Source organism: Pempheris klunzingeri, chromosome 16 (genome assembly GCF_042242105.1).
Source record: "Pempheris klunzingeri isolate RE-2024b chromosome 16, fPemKlu1.hap1, whole genome shotgun sequence".
NCBI classification, from domain to species: domain Eukaryota; kingdom Metazoa; phylum Chordata; class Actinopteri; order Acropomatiformes; family Pempheridae; genus Pempheris; species Pempheris klunzingeri.
In genome coordinates, this window is record NC_092027.1 from 13,387,883 (window position 1) to 13,403,087 (window position 15,205).

General features: G+C 41.3%; 1 protein-coding gene across 1 annotated transcript; it reads left to right on the plus strand.

Annotated features, from left to right (window-relative positions):
• The first annotated feature begins 565 nt into the window (after window positions 1-565).
• Window positions 566-13,926, plus strand: galnt12 (UDP-N-acetyl-alpha-D-galactosamine:polypeptide N-acetylgalactosaminyltransferase 12). The gene is made up of 10 exons (XM_070846166.1): window positions 566-1,366; window positions 1,694-1,863; window positions 3,139-3,328; window positions 3,575-3,760; window positions 3,957-4,074; window positions 4,587-4,763; window positions 7,308-7,439; window positions 7,615-7,728; window positions 9,006-9,161; window positions 10,345-13,926. Exons 1-10 carry the CDS (start codon window positions 1,014-1,016, stop codon window positions 10,480-10,482), a joined length of 1,734 nt encoding a protein of 577 aa, XP_070702267.1. The 5' UTR covers window positions 566-1,013; the 3' UTR covers window positions 10,483-13,926.
• The last annotated feature ends 1,279 nt before the right edge of the window (window positions 13,927-15,205 follow it).

Below are 15,205 nucleotides of genomic sequence, written 5' to 3' on the forward strand. Positions count from 1 at the left end.
AATTGGAAACTTTAAAAAAAAGTTACAATACAGGATACATGCTGTATTATTACACTTAACACCTGCAATCTGTATTAAAGTGTATGGGCATTTTAGTTGGAATAAATACATTAAAAACATTCCTAAAATTATATTCAATGGGTTTACAATTATTGCTTAGTGTGACATTGCTTAGTGTATGACATGGCACTGTATGCATTCAAAACAATGTTAATGTATTTTTGATTTACCCCAAAGAAAAGAAAAAAACACATTAATGATGTATCTTTATTTAATTGGATTAGAATAGACGCGCTACATGATTTTATTTTGATATTCCCAAACAGGAAACTATGGGAGCCCGGCTGACTTCACAGCCGGCTCAAACTTTAACCAAGTTTAACTAGCTTGGAGGAAGCATTAAACTTCTGCCTGTGCGGCTAAAGTAGGTAACCCACACTGAAAGGTTTAGCGGGATAGTAGTTGGACACGAATAACATCCTTCAGGACGAGTTCACAAGTGTGTGTTTAAGCGGAAGAGTTCATTTTGTCGCTAAAAACTAAAGGAAACAGTGGACTGTGTTTTTTTTTTTTATTTGACCTAGATTTGTTGTGTTTACAGGTTAGCTAGGTAGTTTTAGCTTGCTAATCCGAGGAGATAGCTAATCCGTGTGTTAATCCTTTCACACTTCTCTGCCGGGCACCGTTGAGGAGAGCTCAGGAGGAGGAGGAGGAGGAGGAGGAGGAGGAGGAGGAGGAGTGTCCCACTCCAACGTCCGTCAAGATAAGGGACATTAAGGTTCCGCTCAACAAGTTACGAGTAAGTTTGGCAGCGGGACATTTCCCGGAGCGAATGAAAACTTCATGTAAAGTCACTGGAAGAATGCGGAGGAAACCTGGAGCCGTCAAAGGGAGACGTGACGAGGCTGGTGAAGCTGAAGGGGTCAGTTCAGCAGCTGTAGGTGCCAGCAGAGTGCAGCTCCACGGGGCATGAAACCTCAACCCGAGTCTGCACCGAGGAAGGAAGCGACACGATGGCACTGTACGGGAGAAGGAGCCGACCCAGGCTACTGTTTTTCCTCTGCGGTGCCACTTTAGTGGGGTATCTCATATTTTTCAGACACAACTCCGGGGACGTGAGCGCTACAAATCGAAGAGAGGCCCCCGGGGAGAGAGTGGTGGATAATGAACAGCTAAAGAAACCCGTCTACGAGAAGCCCCCCTTGGATTTAAATGCCCTGGGTGAGATGGGGAGAGCCGTCAAACTGAATCTGAACGCAGAGGAGAAAAGAAAAGAGGAGGAAAGCATCAAAAAGCATCAGATTAATACTTATGTCAGTGAGAAAGTGTCGCTCCACCGCCGGCTGCCAGAGAGATGGAACCCACTGTAAGTATGAGTGATATCAAGCAATACACCAAAGACACACAATTATCACACTGTTATAAAGCACAAGGGAATTTCATACACTGTGAAGACCAAGAAAAGCTAAATCCATCACACACACAGCCGCTGAGACGCTGTAGTCCATAAATGAGTACTAGTGAGTCATTTGCTGTTGTGCAATAACTGCTGTGTGTCATATCTGGACATTTTCTATTGTGTTAACTTCTTTTGGTTATCAGATCTGAGTGTTTGCTCAGGCAGAGAAGCTTAGGATCCATGCCAGCTATAGCCAGTCTGCCTCCGCTAACAAGTAAATTCCTCACATTGCAGTTGCAGAGAGCTGAAATATGACTACAGGTCACTGCCTACCACCTCCGTGGTTATCGCCTTCTACAACGAGGCCTGGTCCACCCTGGTGAGGACAGTACACAGCGTGCTGGAGACCTCGCCTGACGTCCTGCTGAAAGAGGTGGTGCTGGTGGACGACTACAGTGACAGAGGTGCGGGCACAGGTTGAAGGATAGACAGACAGACAGACAGACAGATAGACAGGCGGAGGGGCTGTGTGAAAGCAGGCTGGTAGATTGACAGCGGGGAAGGACAGAAAGGTTGTCAGAGGGGACATACAGTACAAGGGAGTGCACAGACAGGTGTCAATCAGATAGACTGATGTGTGTACAGTTATGCAAGTCAGACAGAGATCGGGAAGGTTGTGATAGCAGGTGAAACAATGGATGTAGATAAGGAGAAATTCAACACACACCCAGATAATGTCAGTGTCACATGACCGCACATTTTTTAAAATCTTCCGTATGAATGTGCATGCCACTTGCAAATAATATGATGATTAATAACTTTATGTATTTGGATTACATGAATGGTAAATTGCAAGGCAATTTGTTAGAGGACGTGTGTTATCCATCAGATTTAGTCTGAGGAGGGATTTATTGTGTTTATTTATTGATTTATTGTGTGTGTGTGTGTGTTCTAAGGGTGTATTGTTAAGTAAATATCACAGTTTGCTGCATACCCTGCGTACAGTTTGATATGTTTTCGATACAGCGGGGAAGAAACGCAAAACGTTAAATTAACAATGCAGTTTAAAAAAAAAAAAAAAAACAACCAAAAATTTTCAGTAAGGTTATACCCATGTAAGTAGCTGAGACACTTATAGGGAGTGGTTCTGAAACCTTTTGGCCCATGACCCTATAAATGAGGCAACGCTTGCCTCTCCCTCTGCCGTAACACTAGCTACATACACAGAGTGGTGATTAAATAAACCAAAGAATGACGTTCTCATGTCAAATTATTACATTTGACGCGTTTTAGAAGGAGGTGTTGAGCATGCACCAGTTAGCAACTAGTACGTATTCACAATTTATGTTTTTGAGGACAGATTTAAGATTTTTTTTTTAAGGCCATGAATCAACATACGAAGCCTCAGAATGATCAAACAGAGGCACAGAGTAATGGGATAATGTAACAAAGCCCAATATATTATTCAGTCCATCCAAGTACTGCACTCTTATTTTAATGACAAGATAGCTGATCGACTGCTAATTGTGTGTCAAAACACTGTTTTCCTTTCTTAATCAGCTGGACCGGTTGCTATTAATAGCTGGTAGCAGATTGTAATTGTTGTGTTGTTGTACCATTTATTTATTTTGAGAAGTACAACTACCCTCAACACAAGCATGGCCACCATACACATGCATATACTAAATAACATGTTCATCAGGTGTGTAATTTTTGTTTATTTGTTGAATTTCCTGAAGCTCATCTGAAGGAGCCATTGGAGGTGTACATCTCAAAATTGAGGAAGGTGCGTCTGATCCGGGCCACCAAGAGGGAGGGGTTGGTGCGGGCCCGGCTGCTAGGGGCGTCCATTACCACGGGCGATGTGTTGACCTTCCTCGACTGTCACTGCGAGTGTCACGAAGGCTGGTTAGAGCCACTGCTCCACAGGTCAGAAAACACTCACAAGGAGAATTGAGTGTTTTTTTCAAAGTGTGGCCTTGTGGTTAGAGCGAGGCACAGAACATCTACTTGCCAGCTAAAGGGATGCTGTTATGTATCAGACTCAGACTCAATAGGCTCAGTAACTGGGTTCTTTTTAGAGCAAGGGCAGCACAAAAATTCGACATTTGAGATGAACAATTTTCTCGCTTTGTAGCACTGCTGTCAACAGCTTTTCTCTCCTCTCTCCTCCAGGATCAAAGAGGAGCCATCAGCTGTAGTGTGTCCTGTCATTGATGTGATTGACTGGAACACTTTCCAGTATTTAGGGAACTCTGGGGAACCTCAGATTGGGGGGTTTGACTGGCGGTTGGTCTTTACGTGGCACGCTGTCCCAGAGTATGAACAGAAACGCCGTCACTCGCCCACTGATGTCATCAGGTGTGTGTGTGGGACCTGTCAAGAAAAATATTGCATGTAAACACAGTGAAAGGATCGCTTTACAGAATAATCCTTACATTAATACTAATACAGCTTCTGTCAGATGGTGCTAAATCCCACACTTGTCTCCCCTAGGTAAGTCATCATTTATCAGATGGAGGGAATAATTGTCTGGCATGTTTTTTTTTCTCCTCAGGTCTCCGACTATGGCAGGTGGTCTGTTTGCTGTGCGAAAGGACTACTTCCACTACCTGGGGACATACGACACAGGGATGGAGGTGTGGGGAGGAGAGAACCTAGAATTCTCCTTCAGGGTAACAAATTATATGTCTATGTGTTCATGTACACACATTTTACATGTATTCTGCATGTGTAAGATCCCAGTGTCATGCTAAATAAGCACAGTTCATACACTGTCTAAATACTGACATGAAATTTGCACAGCTTTTAGCACCACTATACATAGCACTAAAAAGGAGGCCAGATCTGGTTTACATTTACCAAGAACTGCATCATGTAACGACTCCTCACTCCTTTTTAAAAACCATCCTGAAAGAATTATAACGAAAGAACCAGTGAAAAGAAGCCAAAGATCCTAATACTTTAATTGCAGTGAAGAATTTGAACATCCTTTTTCTCAGATAGCCGCAATTTCCCAAAGGGGAAGGAACCAAAAGTATTTCCTTTAAACAACAGAACAGCTTTTCTGTTTCCAAACTCCTCCACAACAAGGCTGCGCTTTGTGCCGCTCGGTTGAATGACTGAATCATGGCTGAGAGGCTAACCAGATCCTCGTGGTGGTGGTGGTGTTGTTGATGCCTCTTAGATTTGGCAGTGTGGGGGCAGCCTGGAGATTCACCCATGCTCCCACGTGGGCCACGTGTTCCCTAAAAAGGCCCCTTACTCACGGAGCAAAGCGCTGGCAAACAGTGTGAGAGCTGCTGAGGTCTGGATGGATGAATACAAAGAGATCTACTACCATCGAAACCCCCATGCACGACTGGTGAGTCTATACAGATGGTGTGCAAGTGCTTGTGTGTGTTTGCTAGAGGTACCAAACACAGTTGAAATTATTTTGTAAGCAGCATATTAACGACTGACTGAAGGATTTGTTTTCTTCATAGAGGAAATGGAAGGCAGTGCGTTTTTTTCCGTGTGCACACTCTCAGTCCCACACACACATGCACAAAATTACATGCACTCTCCACTCCACAGACACACTGCAATCTCACTGTGGCGTAAAAGCTCCCCTGATTAAGTGACACTTGGGATACATGAGCGGCAGACACCCAAGGTGACAGGGGTGTCAGGGCGTTCCGGTGTGTGATTACCACCTTTCCGTGTCACTCGGTGCCAACGGGTGTCACCCACCTGTCCTTGACAGGGTGAGAGCAGTGCTAACCCATGGAGTGCCCTGTCTTTGTGTGTGTGCATGCATGGGAGGGGCAGGGCCAGTGTGCGACAGTGTAGTTAAGAGGAGAAGCTCTCTAAACACAGATCAGGTGGCGCTCATCTCCCTGAGAGGAGGTAGCCTTGCCAACCTCGCAGGGGCATCACAAACCCAATACACCAGAGCCTTCTAACAAACACTGCTGCTCCTCTTCTTCTAAGACTTATAGGTGGACACATTCTTACGCATACAAAGCTCTGTCAAACATTTAGCAAATTATTGTGCTGAATAACATTCAGTTTTTATGGTACTATTTTCCAGCATTTAACAGCCTTATCTCACTTTTTATTATCTGTTAATTTGGATTTTTTTCCCTTTCTATTTCCACCATTTTTACGAGTTCCGGACACCCAGGTGCAGATTTTTGTTGAACCTTAAAAAGACATAATTAATTTTCTGTTGTAATTTTTGAACTATAAATTTGTCATGCTATTCTCCTACTGAATTTCTTTGAGTTTGCAGACAGTGTCAAAGCAGAAGCTATGCGCATAAAGTTCCCCTATGAGATGAGTTAACTTGCTTTGCTATAAATAAATTCAGGCAGTGAGATGTTATTTGTGTAAACTACTACTTGAGTTTCGATATGACTAAACTACGCCTCCATCTTTAGTCCTGATTTAGTCCTAAGGCCCCAATCTAGGTAACTTGAGTCTTTCACATATATTGATTGTGAATTAGAATATTTCCAGTAAGTGATTATATTGTCATCCTCCCCAGAGAAAAAACATTTTCTTGGAGTTACAGGGTGATGGATCACTGAAACTGTGATGTTGATGAGTTACCTGTCAGTTCATGTGAGTTATGTTTACAACTCTTGGTTTATAAGCAATAAGGCAACGTGAAACCTAAATAAACTAGTTTCAAAATGCAACAGGGTGTCATTTTCAGTGATGACTCTTACAAAATCTGAATCTGTAAGCATGTTTCTGTTGTTTTCCCACTGCCTTTTACCGCTCTTCTAATTGGCACCTCTCTGGCCATGTGTTTTCATCAGATTGGCCTCTAGTTGCTCCTTAAAGTAATCCCTCACTGATCCATTTACTGGATTGTCATTGAACTGCTATTTACTCCTACATTTGCTCTTTATTGGCATTTAAGTAGCCCCTGTACTGGTCCTTAATTTTCCCCTGTTAGCCTCATATGCTGTAGTGGCCCACTCTGGCCTTCATTGTCCTCAGATGGTCCCCACTGCTCCTTCCAATTGACAACAGACTCTCTCCTCTGGGAATTCCACTCTTCACCAAATACATTGATGAAGGGCCAATTAAAGCTGTGTTTGGGCAAACCACCAACATCCATCATCCTGCAGTGCTGCTGAACCCTTCCCCCTGCAGGGAAGGTGTGCTCACCATGAAATCAAAGTGGAGACTTTGTTCTTCTCTGTAGCATAACTCGAGATATATATATGTATATATGTATATGTGTATATATATATATGTATATATATGTATATATATATATGTGTATGTATATATATATGTGTGTGTGTGTGTGTGTGTGTGTGTGTGTGTGTGTGTGTGTGTGTGTGTGTGTGTGTATATATATATGTATATATATATGTGTGTGTGTGTATATATATATATATATATACATATATAGGGATTATGATATATACACACATACACACATATACATATATATTATATATATATACATACATACACACACACACACACATATATATATATAATAATAATCCCTCTGCACACACGCGTTGTTTGCATCATGTACTAATATACACAAGGTTGATCCTCTTGGCCTTGTTTGACAAGGATGTAGGAGCACTTTTCTGTTATTTGCTTTGTTTGTTTGAGGGTGTGTTGTTATTTGAGTTGTGTAGAGTTATGGAACAACCATAGATGGTGCTATTGTATACCATTTCAGCACAGAACTGTGCTATGAATGTTCTGTGACACTGCAGCTCCTGCAGCGTATGCACATAAGGTCTTCTTTTTAATATAACAGGTCACCTATTCATACTTTACATCATGTAATGTCCTTCTTACAGCAATTATTTTCTCTCTAATGTTGTTTTGAATCTCAAATGTGGAACTGCAACAACACAGTGGAGCTTTCATTTGTGGTCTTTGTTTCTAGGAGGCCTTTGGAGATGTGACAGAGAGGAGGAAGCTCAGAGAGAGGCTGAGCTGTAAGAACTTCAAGTGGTATCTGGATAACGTTTACCCTGATATTCATGTCCCAGATGATACGCCAGGCATGTTTGGAATGGTGAGAGCACACCTGAATCGATCACTGATTTTGATCTAGTTTAGAGTATGAATTTGCCAATTCTCCTCAGTTTGATTGAGTTTGATTTAAGCTCAGCAGCACATATGAGAGACATACATTGTATATATGCTTAGTTCAAAAGAACATTGATGTGATTGCTTTTTGCTCATTATAGCTGAAGAACAAGGGCAAGACCAACTACTGCTTTGATTACAACCCTACAGATGAACATGCGGTGGTGGGCCAAAGGGTCATCCTCTACCCATGTCACGGCATGGGTCAGAACCAGGTAACGGATGTCAGTCTTTCTGGCTCTAAACCACACAATGTGTCCTGATGTTGTGTCAGTTGAAAATTCACTTGGTCTCTTGTATTGAAATGACTTAATTTTAGGATTGAGAAATGTTAATACACAGTTTTATTAGTCTCAGTTTTACTCAAGAACTATATTTTACATCCACTTGCTGACATTTTTCTACTTTACCATATTACAATTTATGGGTTTAAAAAACAACACAATATATGCTGGCAGTTAAAATCCCATTTATCAATGTAACACATGTAGGCTAGTTTATCAAAACGACACTTTGTTTATGCTTAAGGCTACTCGTAAAAAGCTACATTGAGCTTTTAATTAAATTTGAATCCAATTTAACCAAAATATTTGTTGTGACTATACCTTCCATGATACGAAGTTGTGCCAACAACTGAGTGACTCCCTATATTCCTATAGGAGTCACCTGGCATAGTCACTAGCCTCTTTCTGATTCATGTCCCCCCTTTTATTACCCTGCGATTCCTCCTCCTTATCTTTCTCCTAAACTTCTTTTCCCTTCTTACATTTTAATTTGTTATTGCCTTACTACCCCCCCTTCGTATCTTTCACGACTCCCTGTTTTCGATTTACTGAAGACAGCAATAATCATGATCCCCAATAGCTGCTGGGACTCCCCCGGAGTAATATAATCACCTTATTTCGCAGTAAACCACAAGGGTTTGTAGTTGTTATCTTACAAACCTGAAAGTAGTGGACTAGGTCGCCTATCCCGGGTTCCAGCACCTTTTCCTCTGTGGTTAATGGTAAACCAGGAAGCACAGTGGAATTTACCATTGCTATTCCAGCAGCCCTCCGTGGGCACACACTGGACTCAGCAGTGCTTGTGCTGTCTGCCTTATGGGAGTGGTCTGCATGTTGCAGAATCACAGTCATTCCACATTTTTATTCACAGTCAGTGTGCACACACACACCAGCAATACATGTTTGTGTGTGTGTACATACAAGTGCACACAAGCCATCTCTCTGTACACTTTGTCCACTTGCTTTGTTGTGGTATATCTTTTATCTTTTAGTCACATGTATACATGCATACATACATATGCATGTACAGATTCTCTGATAGTGAAATAATGCAAAAATGAGTCCTTTGACACAAGACACCTAAGTCACATGTGTAACTTATTTAAAAAAAAGAATAGATAGTGTTTCTACTCAGCTTTTATTTGACATTACACTATTTGCATGAAAAGATTTAGATTGAAAGCCAGTTGTTTCTTTTCCTCCTGCAGTTCTTTGAGTTCTCAGTGGATGGTGAGATCCGCTATAACACAAGAGAACCTGCTGGCTGCATTGTGGGTGACAACATCAGCACCTACCTGATTGTCCAGCGGTGTAGAAAGCGAGGCCATCCTATAATTGCAGACCAGAAATTTGTCTTCCGAGAGGTAAGGATTATGTTTCTGTTTTTAGTGCCTGTGTCTTTATCTGTAAGAGACGTGCAACATGATATCTGAGTTGGTGTCTTCAAAACGGTTTCCTTTTGAATTTTATTTCACGTCTTGTTCATTGTTCTACATATGTTCCCTTCCTGAATCACCACTAATGCTTCACAATATACTGAGAACCAAATTGTTGTTTATTTCTTTTGGCCTGTGCAAGGGCAGGCTGAAACATGCTGTACTATTGTTATTATTTATTTATATATTTTCATACTGTGAATCTCCACAGTTAAATGGCCTTTTAGCAATATATGTAATAGTCTTATTAATTATAATGCACTGTATAGTCAGCAGAATTATTTCACATTCATACTATCGTAATGTAAATCTTAAATGTGTTATTACTGGGCAGAAGCAGAGAGAACTCAATCACAGAGTCCCTGCCAGGATTAAAATCTAATTTATGCCACAGTCAAAGTCTTGTGAAGCACATAGATGAGCTACTCCACAGGTGCTGAGCGCCAGTGTGGCTGATGCTAAACTGTAAATCGCCGAGCAGCAAGCTGGGTATTCACCGCACAATGCTGCAAGTTGTTTAGCATGTGTTCAGTGTAGTCATACCACACCAGTGTGAGTAGTTAAACCACACCATCTAAATGTAAATGGACCCAAGAGGAATGGATGTAACAAGGGTGCAAGAAGCAGAAGAGTGAGGAAGTAGACAGTAGAGGGAGAAAAGAGAAAGTGAATCCAGTAAGCGTGCGAAAAAAAAGGGTAACTAAATGGGCAGATTAATCAGAGCAAAATATCTGTTGTAAGTTTTGGTTCTCTTATGATAGAGTTGAAAATCAATCATGATGTAAAAATGATAAAGATAATATAGGCAAAGTAAAAAAAAAAAAAAAAGATACTACTTGCTTAGTTTTCTGTATGTTGTCATGTATGAAAACCCCCAAAATGGACCGCTTCATTACTATAAGCTAATTATTTAAACATCATTTGTATAGGAATGATTCTGTCCCAAGCATTTTATTGATCTAAAGCTGTCAGTCGTTGTAACCGTGATCATTATAAGACGTTTCCATTGTATTTGTTTGCAAGTGATTAAGCAGCACATAACCACATTGTGTTTTAGTATTCTATTGTTACATTTCTTTATAATGCATTTTCTCAACCGGGCTGTTTTCAGGACGGGAGCCTGTACCACGTGGTGAGCCAGAAGTGTGTTCAGGCGGTAGACAAGACGGACAACGGGACCCCAGCCCCTTCGCTCCAACCCTGCTCTGACAGCCTCCACCAAAAGTGGTTCTTTGAGGAGAGAATGTAATGGTATCAACCTAGAATATACCTACATGTATGTTTTTCATTGACGGCCAGTATCCTGTGGAGGGATATAGGTGGATTGAATTACTAAAAGTTTTCCATGTGTTTGCCTTTCCCTAAAAGAAGCACAAATGAAGTGGCTTCGAAGCTTCTTTCCAAACTTCAACCTCTGCGCATTTTTGTGCCAGCTGGATTTAATGGACCAAGAGGAAATTATACTGATAATCATACAAATGAAGTACTTTGTAAATATATACGGGAATATTTCTTTCTCTGAGGCTGTTGCTGGCAGACAGGAGCCTACTGGAATATGTATTTGTTTTCTAATCAAGGAAATGCTTGAGAATTGGCGAAAACTGCACAATTGTACATGCTGAAATTTTTCTTGTTTTTCTTTAACCCTCTCCACCACTGGCGCAGTCTTTGAGGATGAGCTCAGTTTAGCTCACTTGCTTCATACATACACTCATGGACAAACACTGAAACACATCTGTTTTGAGACTCTTCTGAGCTCGTGGCCTATATTACAGAGATTTTCAGAGCCACACTGTGAGGCATTTTAAATGCCTGCGTCTTCTCCTGTAGAGGGAGCCAGCGCTCTTCTCTGCGTGTTCCTTCTTTTCACTGTGTTCCCTATTTGTCAAGAGAAAGTGGGACAAATCTTCAGGTATTTTGTTAAGAACCTTTTCAGGACATTTTGAGTGCTTGCTGCTCTTACCTACCAGTGGCTTAGGGAAAAAAAAAGCCTTAGATCACAGGCATTATACAAGTACCTAGTACTTCTTGGACTTAATCACCTAACTACTGATAACAAGAGGAACTCCAGTCTTGCTCCATTCTGCTTTGACTGAAGTAATTTTGCAATGCAAATTAAGGTAAAATGACATGGGTCATTTAGCTAGTTTTTTAGTAATTTTTATAACAGGTTTTTTTTTTTTCAACATAGTGCACTTGCCTCTGTTTTGTGCTCTTTAAAAGATATGCAGCTTCAAAAGACTAAATCATAGCCATATTTTCTGGATGTGCTTCATATTCTGAAATATGTATTTTCTCAATACGACTAAATTACTCACTAAATTATTTCATAGCTTGACTACAAACATATCTCAATGGGAAAGTGGGAATTTATTCACTATATGCTGGCAAGTCCATAAACACTGAAATCACAAGAAAAGGATATTTTTTTCCCCATCATTTTTGTCACTTTGAGCCCATAGAAAGTGCCTGATGTAAAAAATGTATAATTCTATTTTAAGATATCCCTTCAGGTTCAGATCACGAGGAAGATGTTCTTGTACAGAATGTGTATTTTGACAAAATGAGGCAGAAAGAGAACAGATAGTTAGAGTTGTGACAAAGTGTCTGCACGCTTACAATATGTACGCTCCCCTGCTGAGGATACAATATGCACAGACAAGAAGGTATTCCCTCGAGTGTACATATATTACCCTGGTGGCTTGTGCTGATTTGTGAACACTGCCTCTGTTTTGGTCCAGCAGAAGCAGACGGCTATAGATCCCTCAGTTCGGAGCTCCGGCCACTTGTGTGGCCGTCCCTCAGGCTATGCAGAGGGACCAAGAGAAAAACACAGCAGAGGCGTAGACAGTTGTTTGGTGTCTCCTGAGTGCTGGGATGCCAGATGGCTTCCTGATTGATTTTCTGGTCCTCTTCCAATTCTTTATCACCACCTTTCCCTCTGTGTCAGAGGTGTACTGCCGGGGGGACTTATCTTTTGGGCTCACACCAGCCAAACCCTCCTCCGATGAGCACTTGTTACTCGTTTGCTTGAAGTTTGATTTATGAACAGAAATCATAAAGAGTACAGTTTTTGACAGCAGAAGCAGATAATAGAGAGGACTGAATGAAGCAATTTGTGACCTCTTACTTGCCATTAACCTTCCCAGGCTGTTGGCCCATTGGTCTCAAAGGAGCTCTGTTAGGAACTGGTGTTAGGGAATTATCGGACTGAAAGAGATTTTTGCTATTGATTCAGATTGTGTACTCACAAAGAAATAAATGGGACATTGAGAAAAAGCATTTTGCCACAACCACAGCGGATACTTGAGTAAAACCAGAATCCCTTCATTTGCCAAATATGATGAATGTACAGTAATGCATGAAGGCGATGATGTTGCAACATGTAACATCTGTGCATACAAGCTCACCATAGTACAAGCCTAATGGCGAAGCACAAGATGTGCTTTACTTACCGCTCTGAGCATGTATTTACAGTTTCAACGCGGTGTGCAGAGCATTGGAAAAGAGTATCATGAAAAAGCTGTACTTTGTAGCATGAAGGCACAAAACAGCGTATTGGAATATGGACATAATTTGTGGAATTAGAGTTCCCAGTAGTCCATAAAGGCTTTTTCTGGCACTGCGAGTGATACGTGATTGTGCAGACAATGCTTGGTGATAAGTGAAATGGACCAACTGACCAGTAGGAAGATTACGGTCAGCTCCATAGAGGGAGGGGGAGCGACAGCTGTCATGGGATTGTGCGATAAAGTGAAAAATTGCGACTGTGTACGGTGACACTGCTTGATATTGGTGGAAGAACGCTGCATGCTTAAGACAAGCTCGGGAACGGTTTGTCTTGTAAGTGTGCTGAATCCCTGGCAATGCTGCAGTCTCTTACCGAGTTTCTCTGTTTTGATTTAAGACTAAGAAAAGCTGCTTCAATGAGTATTATCCACAAGGGATCAAATTCACCAGGAACAGGTGAAATTGCCCTTTTAATACAGTGCTCATGCTTTATGTATTGAGGACTTAAGCGGTAACAGCTTTTCCATTTCCATCAGTTTGTGTCTTCTGCCTGTGAGTGCAGTATAAATATTATATTCTGTTATTAAAATTGGTTATTTATTGTCCCCTGTGGCCATCTGTTATTCCAGACATGTCCTACATAGTAAAACATTCTTTATGCTGGCATTATATTATATGCTAATTTGATATGGTACACGTAGCGGCAGTAAAATTGATATTCGCCAGTCAGGAATCATATCTCTCTGGCAGGTCATATAGGACTTATATATCAATCAAGCCTGTGTCATAAACAGTAGTGATATTCCAGGGATCTGTTGGAGCACTTGAACCTGTAAAGTGGCTGATTGTACTGTCACCCAACCCTAATGGACCGTGCAGCGCTATTTTACAATAGCATACACACATCTTCTGTTTATAAAGGTAAACCATTCCCAGCGCAGACATTTAGTTATTTAAGTGGTAAACATGCACAAATAATAATGCTGGAATTGAACATCGTGTCTGGTGTGTTGAATGCTGTCAGTAACTCCAGTGGCCTTATATTGTTAGTAGGAAAAGGATATGATTAACAATATTTTTGTATTTGTTAAATCTAATAAATCGACCAAATCTGAAGTCAATGTACCTGCTTAACTGTTGTCAACTGAAAGTCGAAGTAAGTAAACACAACTGTAATGCTGGATTTCTGTTTTTGAATGTTCTTTCTCATTATGTCTTGCTTTTAATACTGTATCTAATATTGTTTTATGTCTTTAAAATGTGCATCAGTATTTAAAAAAAAAAAAAAAAAAAAAAAAACTTTTGATATTGTACACCATTGCGTATCCATTAAAGCTGTGACTCATCAGCATCCCTGATGAAAGACAGGCTATCATCCACATTTAACTGTGATGGAGACTTGAATCAAGACGCTCACAGGGTAATGAGAGAAGAAAATGAGAAATAGAAAGGGGGGAGTGAGTTTTCCAACCATATCCAATTGGTTTGATCACCAGCTGCTGGGTGAGATGGTGAAATGTCAAGCCAGCGCCAAGTTGCTCTGTTCCCCCTGGTGTTGACGTTCTGCCCTGCAGTCTCTCTCAGTTACTCGCTGATGATGTTCTGCTGTTCGTTTCGTAGAGTCCTGAGTGAGCGTGGGTCATGACTTTGGACAATGGCACGGTGAATGGTGGTTAAAAGATAAAACCATACAAGCCTTTTTTTTAGTGTAGTAAATACAAATCCAAAAAAAAGCCTTTTGCCATATCAGAAAATATAAAATTCCATATGAGTGCATCTTTTAACTTCAGCTGCTAAAGTGTGTCAAACCACTGAAAATAATAGCATGGAACGTTCGTACTCTGCATGAGATGAGCTGGTTTCTGGATGACATGCTTTGATGGAAAACTTGCCAGAAATCCTCACATTCTGACAAATGCTGCCTAGACGCCACTCGGCTGCTTCCCAGGAAAAATGGAAGCGCTGCAGAATGCTGGGATGCTGCTGTCTCTAGCACCTACGAGATCTTGCAGTACGAAATAGCTCTATAAAATATCCTGAAATTCATCAAATGCGCCCACAGAAACGCTGTATGTCGTTGCAATCTCTGTGCACAAGTGTAGCCCTAGTTTTGGGTCTGGTGCGACACACGTGCAGCAGTACAGTCCCCCACACCCCATATGTGTCTTTAATGATAATGCAAAACAAGGCTCCCCATGGTGCAAGTCTTTGGAGATGCTCAGGCTTCAGTTGTCAGGGAGCGAGAGGAGGAGGAGCAGCACACACACACACACACACACACACTGACAGGAGGCCATTTCCACACTGCATGTCTGTTAAGTTTATGTAATCCCCAATACCCAGAACAGCTCAGGAGCAGTGGCTGTTGGCTGCATACATTAGATGACACACTTTCACTTTCAGGAGGGACTCCAGACGGTGCAGTAAACATGTGAGGCCTAGATACAGATATAGCATTGCAT